Source organism: Enhydra lutris, unplaced genomic scaffold (genome assembly GCF_002288905.1).
Source record: "Enhydra lutris kenyoni isolate GAN:26980312 unplaced genomic scaffold, ASM228890v2 scaffoldscaffold81, whole genome shotgun sequence".
Classification (NCBI taxonomy): Eukaryota; Metazoa; Chordata; class Mammalia; order Carnivora; family Mustelidae; genus Enhydra; species Enhydra lutris.
In genome coordinates this window covers 584,228-598,161 of record NW_019154165.1, presented here as the reverse complement: position 1 = coordinate 598,161, position 13,934 = coordinate 584,228, and the positions used below count along the sequence as shown (strand labels likewise).

The 13,934-nt window shown below is 45.3% G+C and overlaps 1 protein-coding gene across 2 annotated transcripts; it reads left to right on the top strand.

Annotated features, from left to right (window-relative positions):
• Window positions 1–321: 321 nt before the first annotated feature.
• LOC111161010 (peptidylprolyl cis/trans isomerase, NIMA-interacting 4) lies at window positions 322–8,853 on the top strand. Of its 2 annotated transcripts, none has more exons than XM_022524441.1 (4): window positions 322–497; window positions 2,826–2,899; window positions 7,925–8,044; window positions 8,665–8,853. In XM_022524441.1, exons 1-4 carry the CDS (start codon window positions 455–457, stop codon window positions 8,821–8,823), a joined length of 396 nt encoding a protein of 131 aa, XP_022380149.1. In that variant the 5' UTR covers window positions 322–454; the 3' UTR covers window positions 8,824–8,853. The 2 variants fall into 2 exon arrangements, with proteins under 2 accessions (XP_022380149.1, XP_022380150.1); XM_022524442.1 differs by having other exon boundaries at window positions 430–534.
• The last annotated feature ends 5,081 nt before the right edge of the window (window positions 8,854–13,934 follow it).

Below are 13,934 nucleotides of genomic sequence, written 5' to 3'. Positions count from 1 at the left end.
GCGGTTCTTCCTCCCTTCCCTTTGTCTGGAGGCCCCACGGGATTGGTTAGAGCCGGCGCCAAGGGACTGCAGAGGCCCGCGCCATCCACTACGCACGCGTAGAGGAACCGGCCGAGAAGTGGGGGAGCACGGGAGCTGGCGCAAACAAGTGCGTGCGACAGAAAAAACAACAACAACCAAAAAACCGCATAGGCGGGGTTTCCCGCCCCTGCTCTATCTTTGGCTCCGCCCCCCCGAACGATCCAAACTTCTTATTGGTCAGCCATCTTCAGCTCCACTGGTCCAAGGGTCCAAGGACCGGGTCTGCCCCAGAATATGCCTGCTTCCAGGGCCGCAGCAAAAACGGTCCGTTTGGGTGCCGTTTTCAGGCATGTGTTCCGGTCATGCCCGTGGGGCCTGAAGGGGCTTTGTACGGCAAACGAAGCCTTTGAGGGTTCTGCCGCAAGTTCCGAAGATGCCGCCCAAGGGAAAAAGTGGTTCCGGGAAAGGGGGGAAAGGTAGAGCGGCCGGAGCAACCAGAGAGAATGGGGTCGGGTGAGGAGGAGGTCGCAGACCGGCGATCCCCGGGGTCCGGGACGGGGGCAGCTGGTGGCCAGTGACTAGAGGAGGGTTGACCGGGAAGTGAGAAGTTGGAGGCAATCAGTGCGGACTTCTTTGGAAAGCCTTAATTGAAAAAAGCATAAAAATTAGGTGGTAGATAGGAGAGGACAGAAGATGAAGAGAAAGTTCTGTTTCTTCAGAATGGAGAAAACCTGAGAGTGAGGCTGACGTGAAGGACCCAGATCCAGTAGAGTTAGGGAGGTAAGGGTTTAGAGGAGTGAGATTTGAGAAAATAGGGTCCAGGACAGAGGTGGAGAAGTTGACCTTTGAATAGGAGCAGGATCACGTTATGCTTGAGGTCATAGGGAAAGAGACGAGGATGGGCATGGTGGTAAAAACTGGAGCCGAAGTGGGGGTGGAGTTGGTAGGGTATCATGATTAATGGCCTCAATTTCTTATTAAAGTGGAAGGCAAGAGTAATTTTGAAAACTGAGGGGCAGGGACTGAGTGGGGGTCTTGAGAGTGGTAAAGGTTTGGAGTGGCCATTGGGGGTGATGGGAAAAGGAACAAAACACTAATAAAAGGATCAGCCCTCGAGGCTGAGAGCCTAAGGTTGGAAGCTCATGAATCTGTAGAAGACACAATCTACACAGTCATGATTTACCTGGTAACCAGCAACTGGCATAATATAGGATTGAAAAGAGCTAGATGGAGCCTTGAGCCAAGGTTGAGGGTTTGTTGGACAATAATAGAATAGCAAAACACGGTGATTAAGGGTGCCAGTGGAAACACAAATGATCAAGCGTGGGGTTCAGAAATTTCATAGTCTAGGAGAACATAGCAGGATAAAGGTACAGTAGTGGGGAGTGGTTTCTGTGAAGCCCAAGAGCCAGGGTTGTGGGAGTAAGGCGTGAGAAGACCGGAAGAACATGAAATTGTAGCCAGCGACTGAACTATTAGTTTTTGGAGGCATGGTTCCATCATGTGCCCTTGGGAGCAGGTGGCCCAGTGTAGAAGGCATGGACATTCAGGAGGGAGGTCCAAAAGTGTGAAGTTAGGCTGTTGGATGGTTCCTCAGCATAGGTGATGAGGTCAGTCATTCAAGGTGATGACGAGAGTGAGGGTGGAAAGGAATCCTGAAACTGCTGCCAGAATCCTCAGTCAGAGGGAGTGAGGTGGCAGTCAGATGGCAGCATCCGGCAGGGGAGAGGATGGGATGACCGGAAGCCATCTTCGTTCAAGAGTGAACATACAGCAAACCCACTTAAAAGTTTGGTGTAGTAAAATTCCTTTGGCAGTAAGATGTTCTTAGGTGTTTGGTGGTTGGTGTTTTGGGTTTTCAGTTTAGTTGGATATTGAACAACTGTTGTGTGCCAGGTACTTTGCTAGGCATTGGAGATACTCAGACAAGGAACATGGAGTCTCCTGATTAAAGACTTTTCAGTGGCTCCCTTTTCTAGGACAAATTCCAGGTTCCTTAGTGGGAGTCATAGGCCCACGTGCCCTAGCTCTCAGTCCCCTGCCCTGGACTAATCTCATAACGCTCCCACCTCAGATTGGGCTTCATCTGTAGTTTCTGACACGTCCCACATTGTTCCACCACCCTGTGTTGTCTCCTCATCCTTGTCCTTTCTTCCTTTGGTCAGCTTCCGCTCATCCAGAAAACCTTCTTCCCTAAGTGGCTGAAATGATCCTCTATGCTTCTATAGCCTTCTGTCCATAGATCGTAGGTCATTCTCCTAAAGTGATCTGTTTACATGTGTCTTCCCCAGTAGACTATGAGGTCCTTGAAGGAAGGTACCATGGCTTGTTCATCTTTGTATCCCCAGTGTCTGGAATTTAGTAGTTATTTAGGAAATGTTTATTGAACTGAACATTTAATCCAGCAATAGTTCTTACGAACATCAGCCCCTAACAGTAAGTACGCTGCTGTGAACACAGAAGTTGGCTTATTCGACATCTTATAAGAGCTCAGGGATTTGCTCTTAGTGGGCAGGATTTCAAATTGGGTCCAGAGAATCTGGACCGGGCTTTCAGCACTCTGGTTCACCCATCAGCACACTCACTTGTCTATCCCTTTCACATAAAGGGTTTCTGTAAGGCACACATTTCTTGTTTTAAGAGAGGTAAGTCACAGACAAATTCAGCCTCATGTAGTAGGGTGTCTGGCAAAGGGCCCTTTTGAAGTGTGGTGCTATGACAGATTATCGGCTCCTATTATCTCGGCTCTTTGCGTAAGTATCAAGATGCATTTTAAATGAGTACCTGTGATCTCTTCTCTAAAGGGGGAGCAGCCTCTGGGAGTGACAGTTCTGACAAGAAGGCTCAGGGTCCCAAAGGTGGTGGCAGTGCAGTAAAGGTGAGTCACTCGTTCCTTTTTTTTTTAATGTTGAATATCAATAACATATATACACATGTTACTTTGGAACCCAGGAAAGGAAAAAGACAGTATGCTGAACTCATTCTAAGAGGCTAGCCTAATATGGCTATAGGATCAACATAACATAAAATTGGAAGACAGGGACCAGTCTCACGTATGCAAGGTAATTCCTTTTAAGCGTTTTCTCAAACATACCACATTTCTTCATACTTGTATTGCTTCTTGAAATGTACACTTCATACATTTTAAGAAACGATAGAGTATTAACACAAAAGTATTAGGTACCCTTAATACATATCAAGAAACAATACAAAGTACGAAGAAAATAAGTAAGTGAATGACCTGTCTCTCTGAAGAAAATGATATTTTATAAAACCAAGGGCTTAGATAAACAGGCAAAGGCGCAGGTCTCCTCAGATAGCTCCCCCATGGGTAAGCTACAGGCCAGGGCCCTGATCATGAAAACCGGGGTGGGAGAATAATCATAAATCATTACTTGAAGTACTTGACCCCATCCCAGAGGAGCATCTGCCCTGGGACAATACAGTCTGTGGACAACCATACTGCTTTGTGCTATGCAACAAGGCAATATCCATATTTCTGTCAGTATATGGGATCCTGTACTTGGGTTTATTCATTCAGTAAGGATTTAGTGACAACCGCCTGTCCACCAAGCAGTGTCCGAATTTCCGGGTATGTGTAAAAACAAGAGGTAGGAGACGGTTTCTGTTGTCACACGGCAGCTGGAGCAGTGAGGTAAGGAATACATTTCATTGCTGTGCAGTAAGTGCCGTAGTGCATTTACATCCTATAAATCCAGCCAGACGTGCAGCCAGAGAGAGGGAATATAGTGTGAGCCGTTCTACCTACTTTTCTACTGCGTGAACCAGGGGTAGAGATGGGAGACGTGAATCTGCTTTTCCGTAGTTGATCTCTTGTCTCGTATGAGCATCCAGTTATATGAAGTGGGATTCTGGCATCCGAAGATAGGTTTTCATGAGGCATGTTCCCTAAAAACCAACCAAGTACTTCATCTGGTTTTCAGCTGAAGAAGTGGTCATTGTTGCCATGGGTTGGAGAGACAGACTCTGTTGGGTTTAATGAGGGCTGACGTGTTGGTGTCCAGTAGGGCATCTTCATAAGAGATGTCATAGGGTAATTTTAGCCATGTGCAGTTTTCACCTCACATGCTGACTTTTCCAAGCACCTGGCCTAGAGATTGCTCCACTGCATATGAATTTCAAGAGGTTCCTTGCCCTTTCTGGAAAAAAAATAAGTTCAGTGTGGCTGTGCATGAGGTATGTGGAAAGAAGTGACATGTAATCAGAGCTAAATTCTCTTGTTAACAGACAATTTAAACTCACCGTTGTTAAAGCAAAACAAAACAAAAAACCGTACCTTTTACCCTGTTTCCCCAATGGTGGCATCCTATGTCAGACTCTAGAACAATAGTACAACCAGGAGATTGACATTGATGCAGTAAAGATACTGAACATTTCCATCACCCCAAGGATCCTTCTTGTTGCCCTTTGATAGCCATGCCCACGTCCCTCGCCTACCTTCCCTCCATCCTTCACCCCTGACAGCAACTAATCTGTTCTCCTTTCTGTAATTTTATAATTTCACGAATGTTACATGAATGGAGTGATGCAGTATGTAACCCTCCGGCTTTTTCTGCTGTCAGTGTAATCCTCTGGAGAGCTCTTTCAAGTTGTTTTATGTACCAGTAGTCTGTTCCTTTCTATGGCTGCGTAGTGTGCCATATGATGTAGTGTGCCAGATTATATGGAACGGATGTGCCATATAATGTTTAACTGTTCACTTGCCAGAGGACATCTGGGTTGTTTCCAGTGTTTGTAAAGGTCCCAGCCAGGAGGGGACCCTGGAATCCTCCTGCCTTTCAGGGGCTATGCTCCTTCCACATCCTGCCCTTCTGCTTTCAGCCCCCTTCTGAGCCCACACCCTGCCCTTTGTCTGTAGAGCTGTCCAGATTCTGAAATCCACCCACTGAACAGCTTCCCTCCTTTCCCTTCACTTCCTGCCTCCCCCAGTCTTGTTCTGTCCTTCTCTGCATGCAGACCTCAAGCCCTCAAGCCCACCTATTCTCCCCACCTTCTCCCTGGCTTCTTGTCTGTTGTCCAAGCCCCGTGTGTCCTGTGAGCTGGAAATTAGATCAGAGAGCTTGACCACTGGGTCTGGGAGCCCTGACTCTTTTTCCTTGTGGTCATCTGCTGCATCCACTTGCCAAACTACAACTTGGGATCAGTCCAGTGGTCTGCTTCCTTTACCGTTAAGCCCAGAGGTACTGGACCCTGCCGAAGAGTCACACAGGCTCGGGAACTGGGACCATGCCCCATTCCTAGTCTCTGACCTTCGCTAAGCCCTCAGTACTGTGCAGTGATCCTTTGCCGCTCACCTGCAGCCGCCCACTACCCTGCTCTAGTCAGTCAGCAGATGACCGTCCAGTGGTTCTGAACCCCGGTGTACATCGGATTCCCTTAGACAGCTTCTAAAACTACCAGTGCCTGGGGTCCCACCCCAAACTGGCTGCCTCAGAATCTCCAGGGGGTGGGGCCTGGACCTTGATGGATTTTTTAGCAGCGCTGAGGATGGTTCTGACATGCTGCCGGGATTGAGAAACACCGATCAGTCTCACAGGATTGGTGTGAGGCATTCACACGAGAACGCGCAGGAAGTGCTTTGCACAGTACCCAGCAAATACTAACTTGTAAATATTGTTAAATTTTCACACAAAAATGGAAACCAGACCTGTCGACAGGAACTCAGTGGCCTTCCAGCCCCCTCCCAACAGAGTTCTCTTCACCCACACCTCCCTCTGCTGTCTTCTCAGCTTTTTTCCTCTAAGGCCAGTGAATTCAAGCAGTTCTCTGAATGCCACACAGTCTCCTTCATTAGCTCCACGCTCTTTTGTTGCTATGTCTTAAGCCTTTCCCTCTTTACTGCATCTTTCCCTTTGTTCTGAGATTATGCCCAGGGACCTTTAAAATAGATACATGTCTGTGACCTTTCTCTCCTAAGAGCTCTTTCTCCTTTTCTGACTTAGCTGGGGGAGACTGCCCCCCCCAACCTCCCATTACTTCCTTCGTCTGCCTGCCACAGTCTGGCTTCTGCACTTTCTGCTCTTCTGAAACTGCTTTTGCTAAAGTCATCAATCACTCAGTGCTAAATTGATTTACTTCTTTCCTGATCTTTCCATAGCATTGAAGCCTGTTGGCCATTTCCTTCTTGAAACTGTCTGCGGAGCGCCTGGGTGGCTCAGCAGGTTGAGCTTTTGCCTTCAGATCAGGATCCCAGGGGCCTGGGATCAAGTCCCGCATCGGGCTCCCTACTCAGTGGGGAGCCTGCTTCTCCCAGTCTCTCTTCCCACCCCTCCCCCTGCTTGTGCTCTCTCGCTTTCAAATAAACAGATAAATACATAAAATTTGAAAAAAGAAAGGAACTGTCTTGCCTTGGTTTTGTTAACATGCCTTTCCTGCCCATCTGGTCTTTCCTTTGTGCTTTGCTTTATTGAGCATCTTTCTTGGCTTATGGCTTAAATGTCCGTATTCTCCAAGGATGTCTTTAGCTTGCTGTTTCTCCTCTTCTCATTGTGTGTAGCCTCCCTGGGTCATCTCCTCACCTCCTGTAGCGTCCACATACTACCTCTACGCTGATCACTTCCAGGTCCTCTCTAGGGGTTGGCTCTCTCCGAGATGCTGTCCTCCACAGTTGCCGGTCACTCAGTCACATTGCAGAGCCCACAGGTACTACGGACTCGGTATGTCTAATCTGTCAGGCTGTCCAGACTAGAATACTTGTTTATTCATTTGTGACATGTTGGGTGGTATCCCTTCTCTGTGATCATCAATGCTGTCATTCATTGTCCAGCAACTGAACCAACCAGAAGGTTGCTTTGCGAGTATGGAACCATAAAGAAGGAGGCATTCTCGAAGCGGCTATAGCTAGGCCAAGCTGAGGTCTGATGAACCATCCTTGTTTCCCAACACCTATCTCTCCAGTGTCCAGACTATCTCTGTCTTCCCTGGACAGTGCTGTGCACATTCTATAGAAGTCTGCCTCTCTGAGCCCTGCCTTTTGACAGATTCTTTCCTGTGTAGCTCCTCCAGTCAGGAAGTACTCCTTTGAGCCTAGAATCCCCTTGCCCCAATTTTAGGAGTCGGACCCTGAGGCCAACCATGATTTGCTTGTCTCTGCATTTATAAGGGAGAGAGCTCTATCCCCCAACCCGGTGTATCATTTACAGTAGGAAACCATGGATTGTGTTTGAATGAGAAATTGGGAATCCTGCAGAACAGCTCCCTTGACAAAATCATTTCCAAAGATAGAGTGTTTTTTTTTTTTTAAAACAACATGGCTTTATGTAAACATAGGTCAAACTTAAATACTTCTTTAGGGATGAGTATTGTTAATCAACATACAATTCTTTTTCAAAAGTGCTGAATTGTGAGGCTTTATACATTGGACCTCTTTTGGTAAAAAAGGATTTCCTAGTGGGTTTTTTAATGTCTTCCCCCACTCTGATGAAGTAATGGCTAACCTTTATTGAGTACTAACTGTGTTATCTTGGTCTTCACTACCCTTTGAGAACATGAAGGAACTATTATTATCTTGGGGCACAAACAGGGAAACACTTGGAGGTTTAAGAAGATGCCTACAATCATACAGCAGAGCTGGGATTTGACTCGAGGGCCCAAGCTTTCAACCCTTACATCTCTTCCTGTTACCATTGAAGTACATGGTAAAGATGGGAGCTTCCCCCAGCCCAGTGCCCACTTACCATCTCAGTCAGAGTTCCGAGATAGTGTCTTGACATGAGAAGTGGGTTTGTGGCTGTCACCCAACTGATCAGACTGCCAGGATTCTGTTGCCGTGAACCTGATGTGTGTTTTCGCTAATGTGGGTAATCCAGACATGACTGCTGTGCATTGAGAAAGGGAATCATTTGGGTCTCCCAGACTATGTGAACATACTTTCTCCTTGCAGGTCAGACACATTCTGTGTGAAAAATATGGGAAAATCATGGAAGCCATGGAAAAGTTAAAGTCTGGAATGAGATTCAATGAAGTGGCCACACAGTATAGTGAAGATAAAGCCAGGCAAGGGGTATGGTGCTGTTGTCATTTAAAATGATCTCTCCCCGGGGCGCCTGGGTGGCACAGTCACTTAAGTGTCTGACTCTTGGTTTCAGCTCAGGTTGTGATCTCGGGGTCCTGGGATCGAGCCCACCGTCAGGCTCTGTGCTTAGTGCAGAGTCTGCTTGAGATTCTCCCTCTGCCCCTCCTGCTTGTGCATGCTCTCTCTCTCTCAAATAAATCAATAAATCTTAAAAAAAAAAAAAACTCTCCCCCATAGAGGATACACAGCAGTAGGGATTATTTATGTTCTGCCATTAATTTTAGCCATATCTTGGCTTAAAGTTCTTAAAAGGCAGAAATGGGCGAATTGTGAACAGTTGTGTACAGGTCACCTGTGTCTAAAACTAGGCATTACCAAATGGGCACAGCTAACAGATACCCAGCAACATTGTGAGTGCGTATTGTGTTCAGTCCGGGGTTGGATCTCTTCCACCCATTTGTCCTTGGTGAGCCCACTTCTCTGCAGTCCAGGTGAACGAACCTAGGAACCTTACCATTCGTTTTGGGAAATTCTCAAGCTATGGTAGTACAGTAGAACTGTTTCCTCTTTGGGGCCACCTGACCTCACATATGTTTTGGGTTTTTCAGGGCGACTTGGGTTGGATGACCAGAGGTTCCATGGTGGGACCATTTCAAGAAGCAGCATTTGCCTTGCCTATAAGTGGGCTGGATAAGCCTGTGTTTACAGACCCTCCAGTTAAGACAAAATTTGGATATCATATTATTATGGTTGAAGGGAGAAAATAAAATTGTACAAAAGACTGAATGTGGGGGCGCCTGGGTGGCTCAGTGGGTTAAGCCGCTGCCTTCGGCTCGGGTCATGATCTCGGGGTCCTGGGATCGAGTCCCGCGTCGGGCTCTCGGCTCAGCGGAGAGCCTGCTTCCCTCTCCCTCTCTCTCTGCCTGCCTCTCTGCCTACTTGTGATCTCTGTCAAATAAATAAATAAAACCTTTAAAAAAAAAAGACTGAATGTGTTTTATACGTTCTGTTTGTTTCTTTAAAAGGTGTTAAGTAATCCTTGTATTTTATGAACTCTGTCATTATGGCTTTGTAGGCACAAAATGGGTGCAGAAGCGTTAGCGTACACTGTAGCAGGTGTTCTCACAGGGGCGCCTGGCTGGCTCAGTCGGTAGAACATGTGACTCTTGATCTCAGGGTTGTGACTTCGAGTCCCACACTGAGCATAGAGTTTACTTAATAATTTAAAAAAAAAAAAGATGAGTCAAGCAGACTCCTTTTAACCCGTAGTCTCTTCCCTCCCACAACTACTCTCTCTTGGTTCTCAGTATATCCCATAAGTTAATTTAAAAACCATCTCTAGGGGTGCCTGGGTGGCTCAGTGGGTTAAAGCGTCTGCCTTCTGCTCAGGTCATGATCTCAGGGTCCTGGGATCGAGCCCTGCATTGTGCTCTCTGCTCAGTGGGGAGCCTGCTTCCCCCTCTCTATCTACTTGTGATCTCTCTCTGTCAAATAAATGGATGAATCTTCAAAAAAAAAAAAAACCATCTCTAGGGAAGCTAAATACTAGTTCACACTATTCACACATTGAGTTGGATATCAAATAGATGGATTAGCATATGAAAATCAAAATAAGTTCCTAGATACTTGTTTTCTGTTAGCCAATTTGGATTTGCCAGGACAGTGATTCGCTCCATTGTCTTAATACTATACACTATATAATGGCCATTCAATATGAACTCTTTTATTTATTTAATTTTTTAAAAGATTTTATTAATTTATTTGGGAGAGAGCACACAAGCAGCAGGGAGAGGAAGAAGCAGGCTCCCCACTGAGCTGGGAGCCCGACGCAGGGCTCAATTCCAGGACCCCAGGATCATGACCTGTGCCAAAGGCGATGCTTAATCAACTGAGCCATCCAGGCGCCCCTGAATTCTTTTTTTTTTTTTATTTTTAAAGATTTTATTTATTTGACAGAGATCACAAGTAGGCAGAGAGGCAGCCAGAGAGAGAGGGGGAAGCAGGCTCCCCACCGAGCAGAAAGCCCGATGTGGGACTTGATCCCAGGACCCTGGGACCATGACCTGAGCTGAAAGCAGAGGCTTTAACCTACTGAGCCACCCAGGTGCCCCTGAACTCTTTTTTGTTTTTAATGAACTCTACTTTTTAAAAATTTTTTATTTAAATTCAGTTTAGTTAACATATATTAGTTTCAGGGGTAGGGTGTAGTGACTGACTCATCAGTTGCACGTAACACCCGCAACACCTGGGGCTCATTCCATCACGTGCCCTCCTTAATGCCCACCACCCACTAACCCCATCATCCTACCCTCCTCCCCTACAGCAATTCTCAATTTGTTTCCCAGGTTAAGAGTCTCTTATGGTTTGCCTCCCTCTCTGCTTTTATCTTACTTTTTCCTTCCCTTCCCCCGTTTTTCTTAAATTCCACATATGAATGAAATCATTATGAGATCTTCTTTTTAAATAAGCCTTTCCTGAAGGAAAAAGCAATCAGTTCTACCAGTTGTTTGTACTAGACTAAGCAGCCAGTGTTCTGTGTATCTGCATTTTTAAATTTTACAGTGTCATATTTATGACCTACAAAAGAGTACAAGTAATATTATAAATACTAGACTGCTTCAAAAATAAAATTTTGCCAGGGGTGCTTGCGTGGCTGCCAGTCAAGCATCCGGCTCTTGATCTCAGCTGAGATCTCAGTCTCAGGGTCTTGAGTTCAAGCCCTGTGTTAGGCTCCACACTAGCCTACCTTAAAAAAATAAATAAAAATAAAACTTGTTTTTAAATAAAACTTGACCAATACCACATGTGATTCTTTACAGTGATTTGTTTTTAAAGATTTATTTATTTGACAGACAGAGATCACAAGTAGGCAGAGAGAGGGTGAAGCAGGCTCCCTGCTGAGCAGAGAGCCCGATTTGGGGCTTGATTCCAGGACCCTGAGCCAAAGGCAGAGGCTTAACCCACTGAGCCACCCAGGCGCCCCAACAGTGATTCTTTTAACACACTGTTCTCCTTCAGCTGCATTTGACACGTAAGTTTCTAATTTTAGAGGAGTTTCTGGGCATCTCCAGAAGGTTATACCTCTGTGAGATTTTCCCCACCGAGCAGACTAACAAACAGATGCCCCAGTCCCTGAGTACAGATAAACTGGTATGATACTGAGACATGTTCAAAATAGTAGGCATAAGATGATGAAATGGTTTTAAAAACCCCATTCAAAACTGTGTCTCTAAATAAGGGCCATAAATTCTGAAATCCTTATATGCATGAGACACGATCCAGTTGGCATCCTTTTCTCAGGACATTGGTTTACCCAGGATACTAAGTGAATGCCTTTTGCACAGGTGTCACTGACAAAAAGAAGCCAGAGTGCTGGAAAGATAAAGTAGAAAAAGCAAACTAATTTGTGGCATGGAGAAAGAAAGCAGTTATAGCTAGCTTGTGAGGAAGTAGAGCAGGAATGGGTCTCTGACAGCAAGCAAACCCTTGGGAAGTTAACTTTGAACTGGCAACTAAAGTTCTAAAACATGCATTCAATCCTGCTTTAAAACTGCGTCTTTTTCATTAAGTTCGATGCTAAATGAACCAACTTCATTCAGGGTAAAATAATTGCAAATTAAATCCAAAAATGTGATCCTGCTTTTTACCTATGAGATTGGCAAAGTTCAAAACATTTAATATATTGTTGGCAAGGGCATGAGGGAATAGGTATTCGTGTTGTAGAAATGTACATCATAACCCCTATGGAGAACAGTTTGGCAATACCTATCAAAATTATAAATACACCCCTTGACCCAGAAACTCCATTGCTAAGAATTTATCCTGTAGGTATAATCATATGTATAAAAGGTACAAGGATATTCATCAAGTGTCCGTTGGAAATAAACTGAAGATCCATCAATAAATGATAAATGATATACCCATTCAATAAGATATACAGCTGTGTTAAAAATTAACAACTATGACGCAGAACAGGGTGTATAGTATACTATCATTTGGGTAAAAACATATATATACATATGTGTACTTGTGCTTGTCCATACATAGTGGGTCCTTGGGAGTGGCAATCCAGAACTGGGGGGCTGGGGTAGGTAAGAGACTTTATCTCATACCCTTGGATCAGGGCTCTTCATCTGTTTTATGCCATGGAGCCCTTAGGCAGATTGCCCAAGTGTGTGGATCCCTTCTCAGAAAGTTGCTTTTGAATAAAGTAGGGGCACCTGAGGGGCTCAGTTGGTTAAGCATCTGCCCCATGGCTCAGGTCATGGCTCAGGTCCTGGGATCAAGCCCCACATCAGGCTTACTGCTCAGCAGGGATCCTGCTTCTCTCTCTGCCTGCCACTCCTCCTGCTTGTGCTCTGTCAAATAAGTAAAATCTTAAAAAAAAAAAAAGTAAAATACGTAGGATTACAAAAGATACCAATTATACTGAAACAGTAATCTAAACACAGTTGACCCTTGAACACAGATTTGAACTGTGTGGGTCCACTTACACAGATTGTTTTTTTTTTAATATTTTACTTATTCATTTGAGAGGGAGAACTAGAGAGAGCATCAGAGGCAGAGGGAGAGGCAGATTCCCTGCTGGGCAGGGAGCCCGACATGGGGCTCGATCTCAGGACTCTGAGATGGTGACCCGAGCCAAAGGCAGATGCTTAACCATCTGAGCCACCCAGGAGCCCCGTTTTTTTCTTTGATAAACATACTATAGTACTATAAATGTATTTTCCTTATGACTTCCTTAACTTTTTCTCTAGCTTACTTTATTGTAGGAACATAGTATATAATATAGATAACATGAAAAATATATTATTCAACTGTTTATGTTATCAGTAAGGCTTGAGGTCAACAGTAGGCTACTAGTAGTTAATTTTTGAGGCGTCAAAAGTTGTATATAGGGGCACCTGGGTGGCTCAGTGGGTTAAGCCTCTGCCTTCAGCTCAGGTCATGATCCCAGGGTCCTGGGATCAAGCCCTGCATCGGGCTCTCTGCTCCGCGGAGAGCCTGCGTCCCGCCCCCTCTGGCTGCCTCTCTGCCTACTGGTGATCTCTGTCTGTCAAATAAATAAATAAATAAAATCTTTAAAAAAATGTTGTATGTAGATTTTCAACTGTGTGGGGAGGTTGATACTGCCGACCCCCCCGTTGTTGTAGTTTCTAAACTTTTTATATACAATTCATATATTTATTGATCAACTTTTAAAGATTTTATTTGACAGCGAGATAGAGCCAGAGAGCACAGTGGGAGGAATGGCAGAGGGAGAAGAAGCAGGCTCCCTACCTAGGGAGCTCGATGTGGGGCTTGATCCCAGGACCCTGGGACTATGACCTGAGCCGAAGGCAGATGCTTAACTGAGCCACCAAGGCACCCCCAACTGATACATTTAAATTATATATATATCTATATATCTATATAGATATATATATATGAATGACACATTTTCCTGAGTTCTGTGTGCTGGTCTAGCAAATTACTGAACCCGAAGTTACAGTCAGGGGAGTCCTCAATTTGTAGCCATGCTGGGCGGAAGTATGGATGACAGGGGGACCCAGTACTAGCAACTGGCACCGGAAGCAAGGGCAGTTTTATGGGAGTGAGCCTTTAAACCTGTGGAATCTGACCCTAACTCCAGGTAGTGTCCAAACGGAGTCAGACTGTGGGACACCCAGTGGCTCTCTGCAGAGAACCGGAGAGGCTGTTTGGTTTGGAAAACCTCCACAGATTTGGGGTCCAAAGTGTCGTCAGTAAAAACAGCTCAGTACATTCAGTGCGGTAAAGACAGTTTATTATAATGTTCCACTAGGTAACACATGGTTTAAAAAAAAAATCCATTTCACCCCCTGCTATGTGATCTTGGGTGGGTCACAGCCACATTGAG

Excerpts from the sequence above, each read along its gene's own strand:
- LOC111161010 (XM_022524441.1), top strand. The coding sequence starts at position 455 with ATGCCGCCCAAGGGAAAAAGTGGTTCCGGGAAAGGGGGGAAAG. Across the intron at positions 498-2,825 it reads TTCCGGGAAAGGGGGGAAAG|GGGGAGCAGCCTCTGGGAGT; the intron begins GTAGAGCGGCCG and ends TCTTCTCTAAAG. Across the intron at positions 2,900-7,924 it reads GTGGTGGCAGTGCAGTAAAG|GTCAGACACATTCTGTGTGA; the intron begins GTGAGTCACTCG and ends TTCTCCTTGCAG.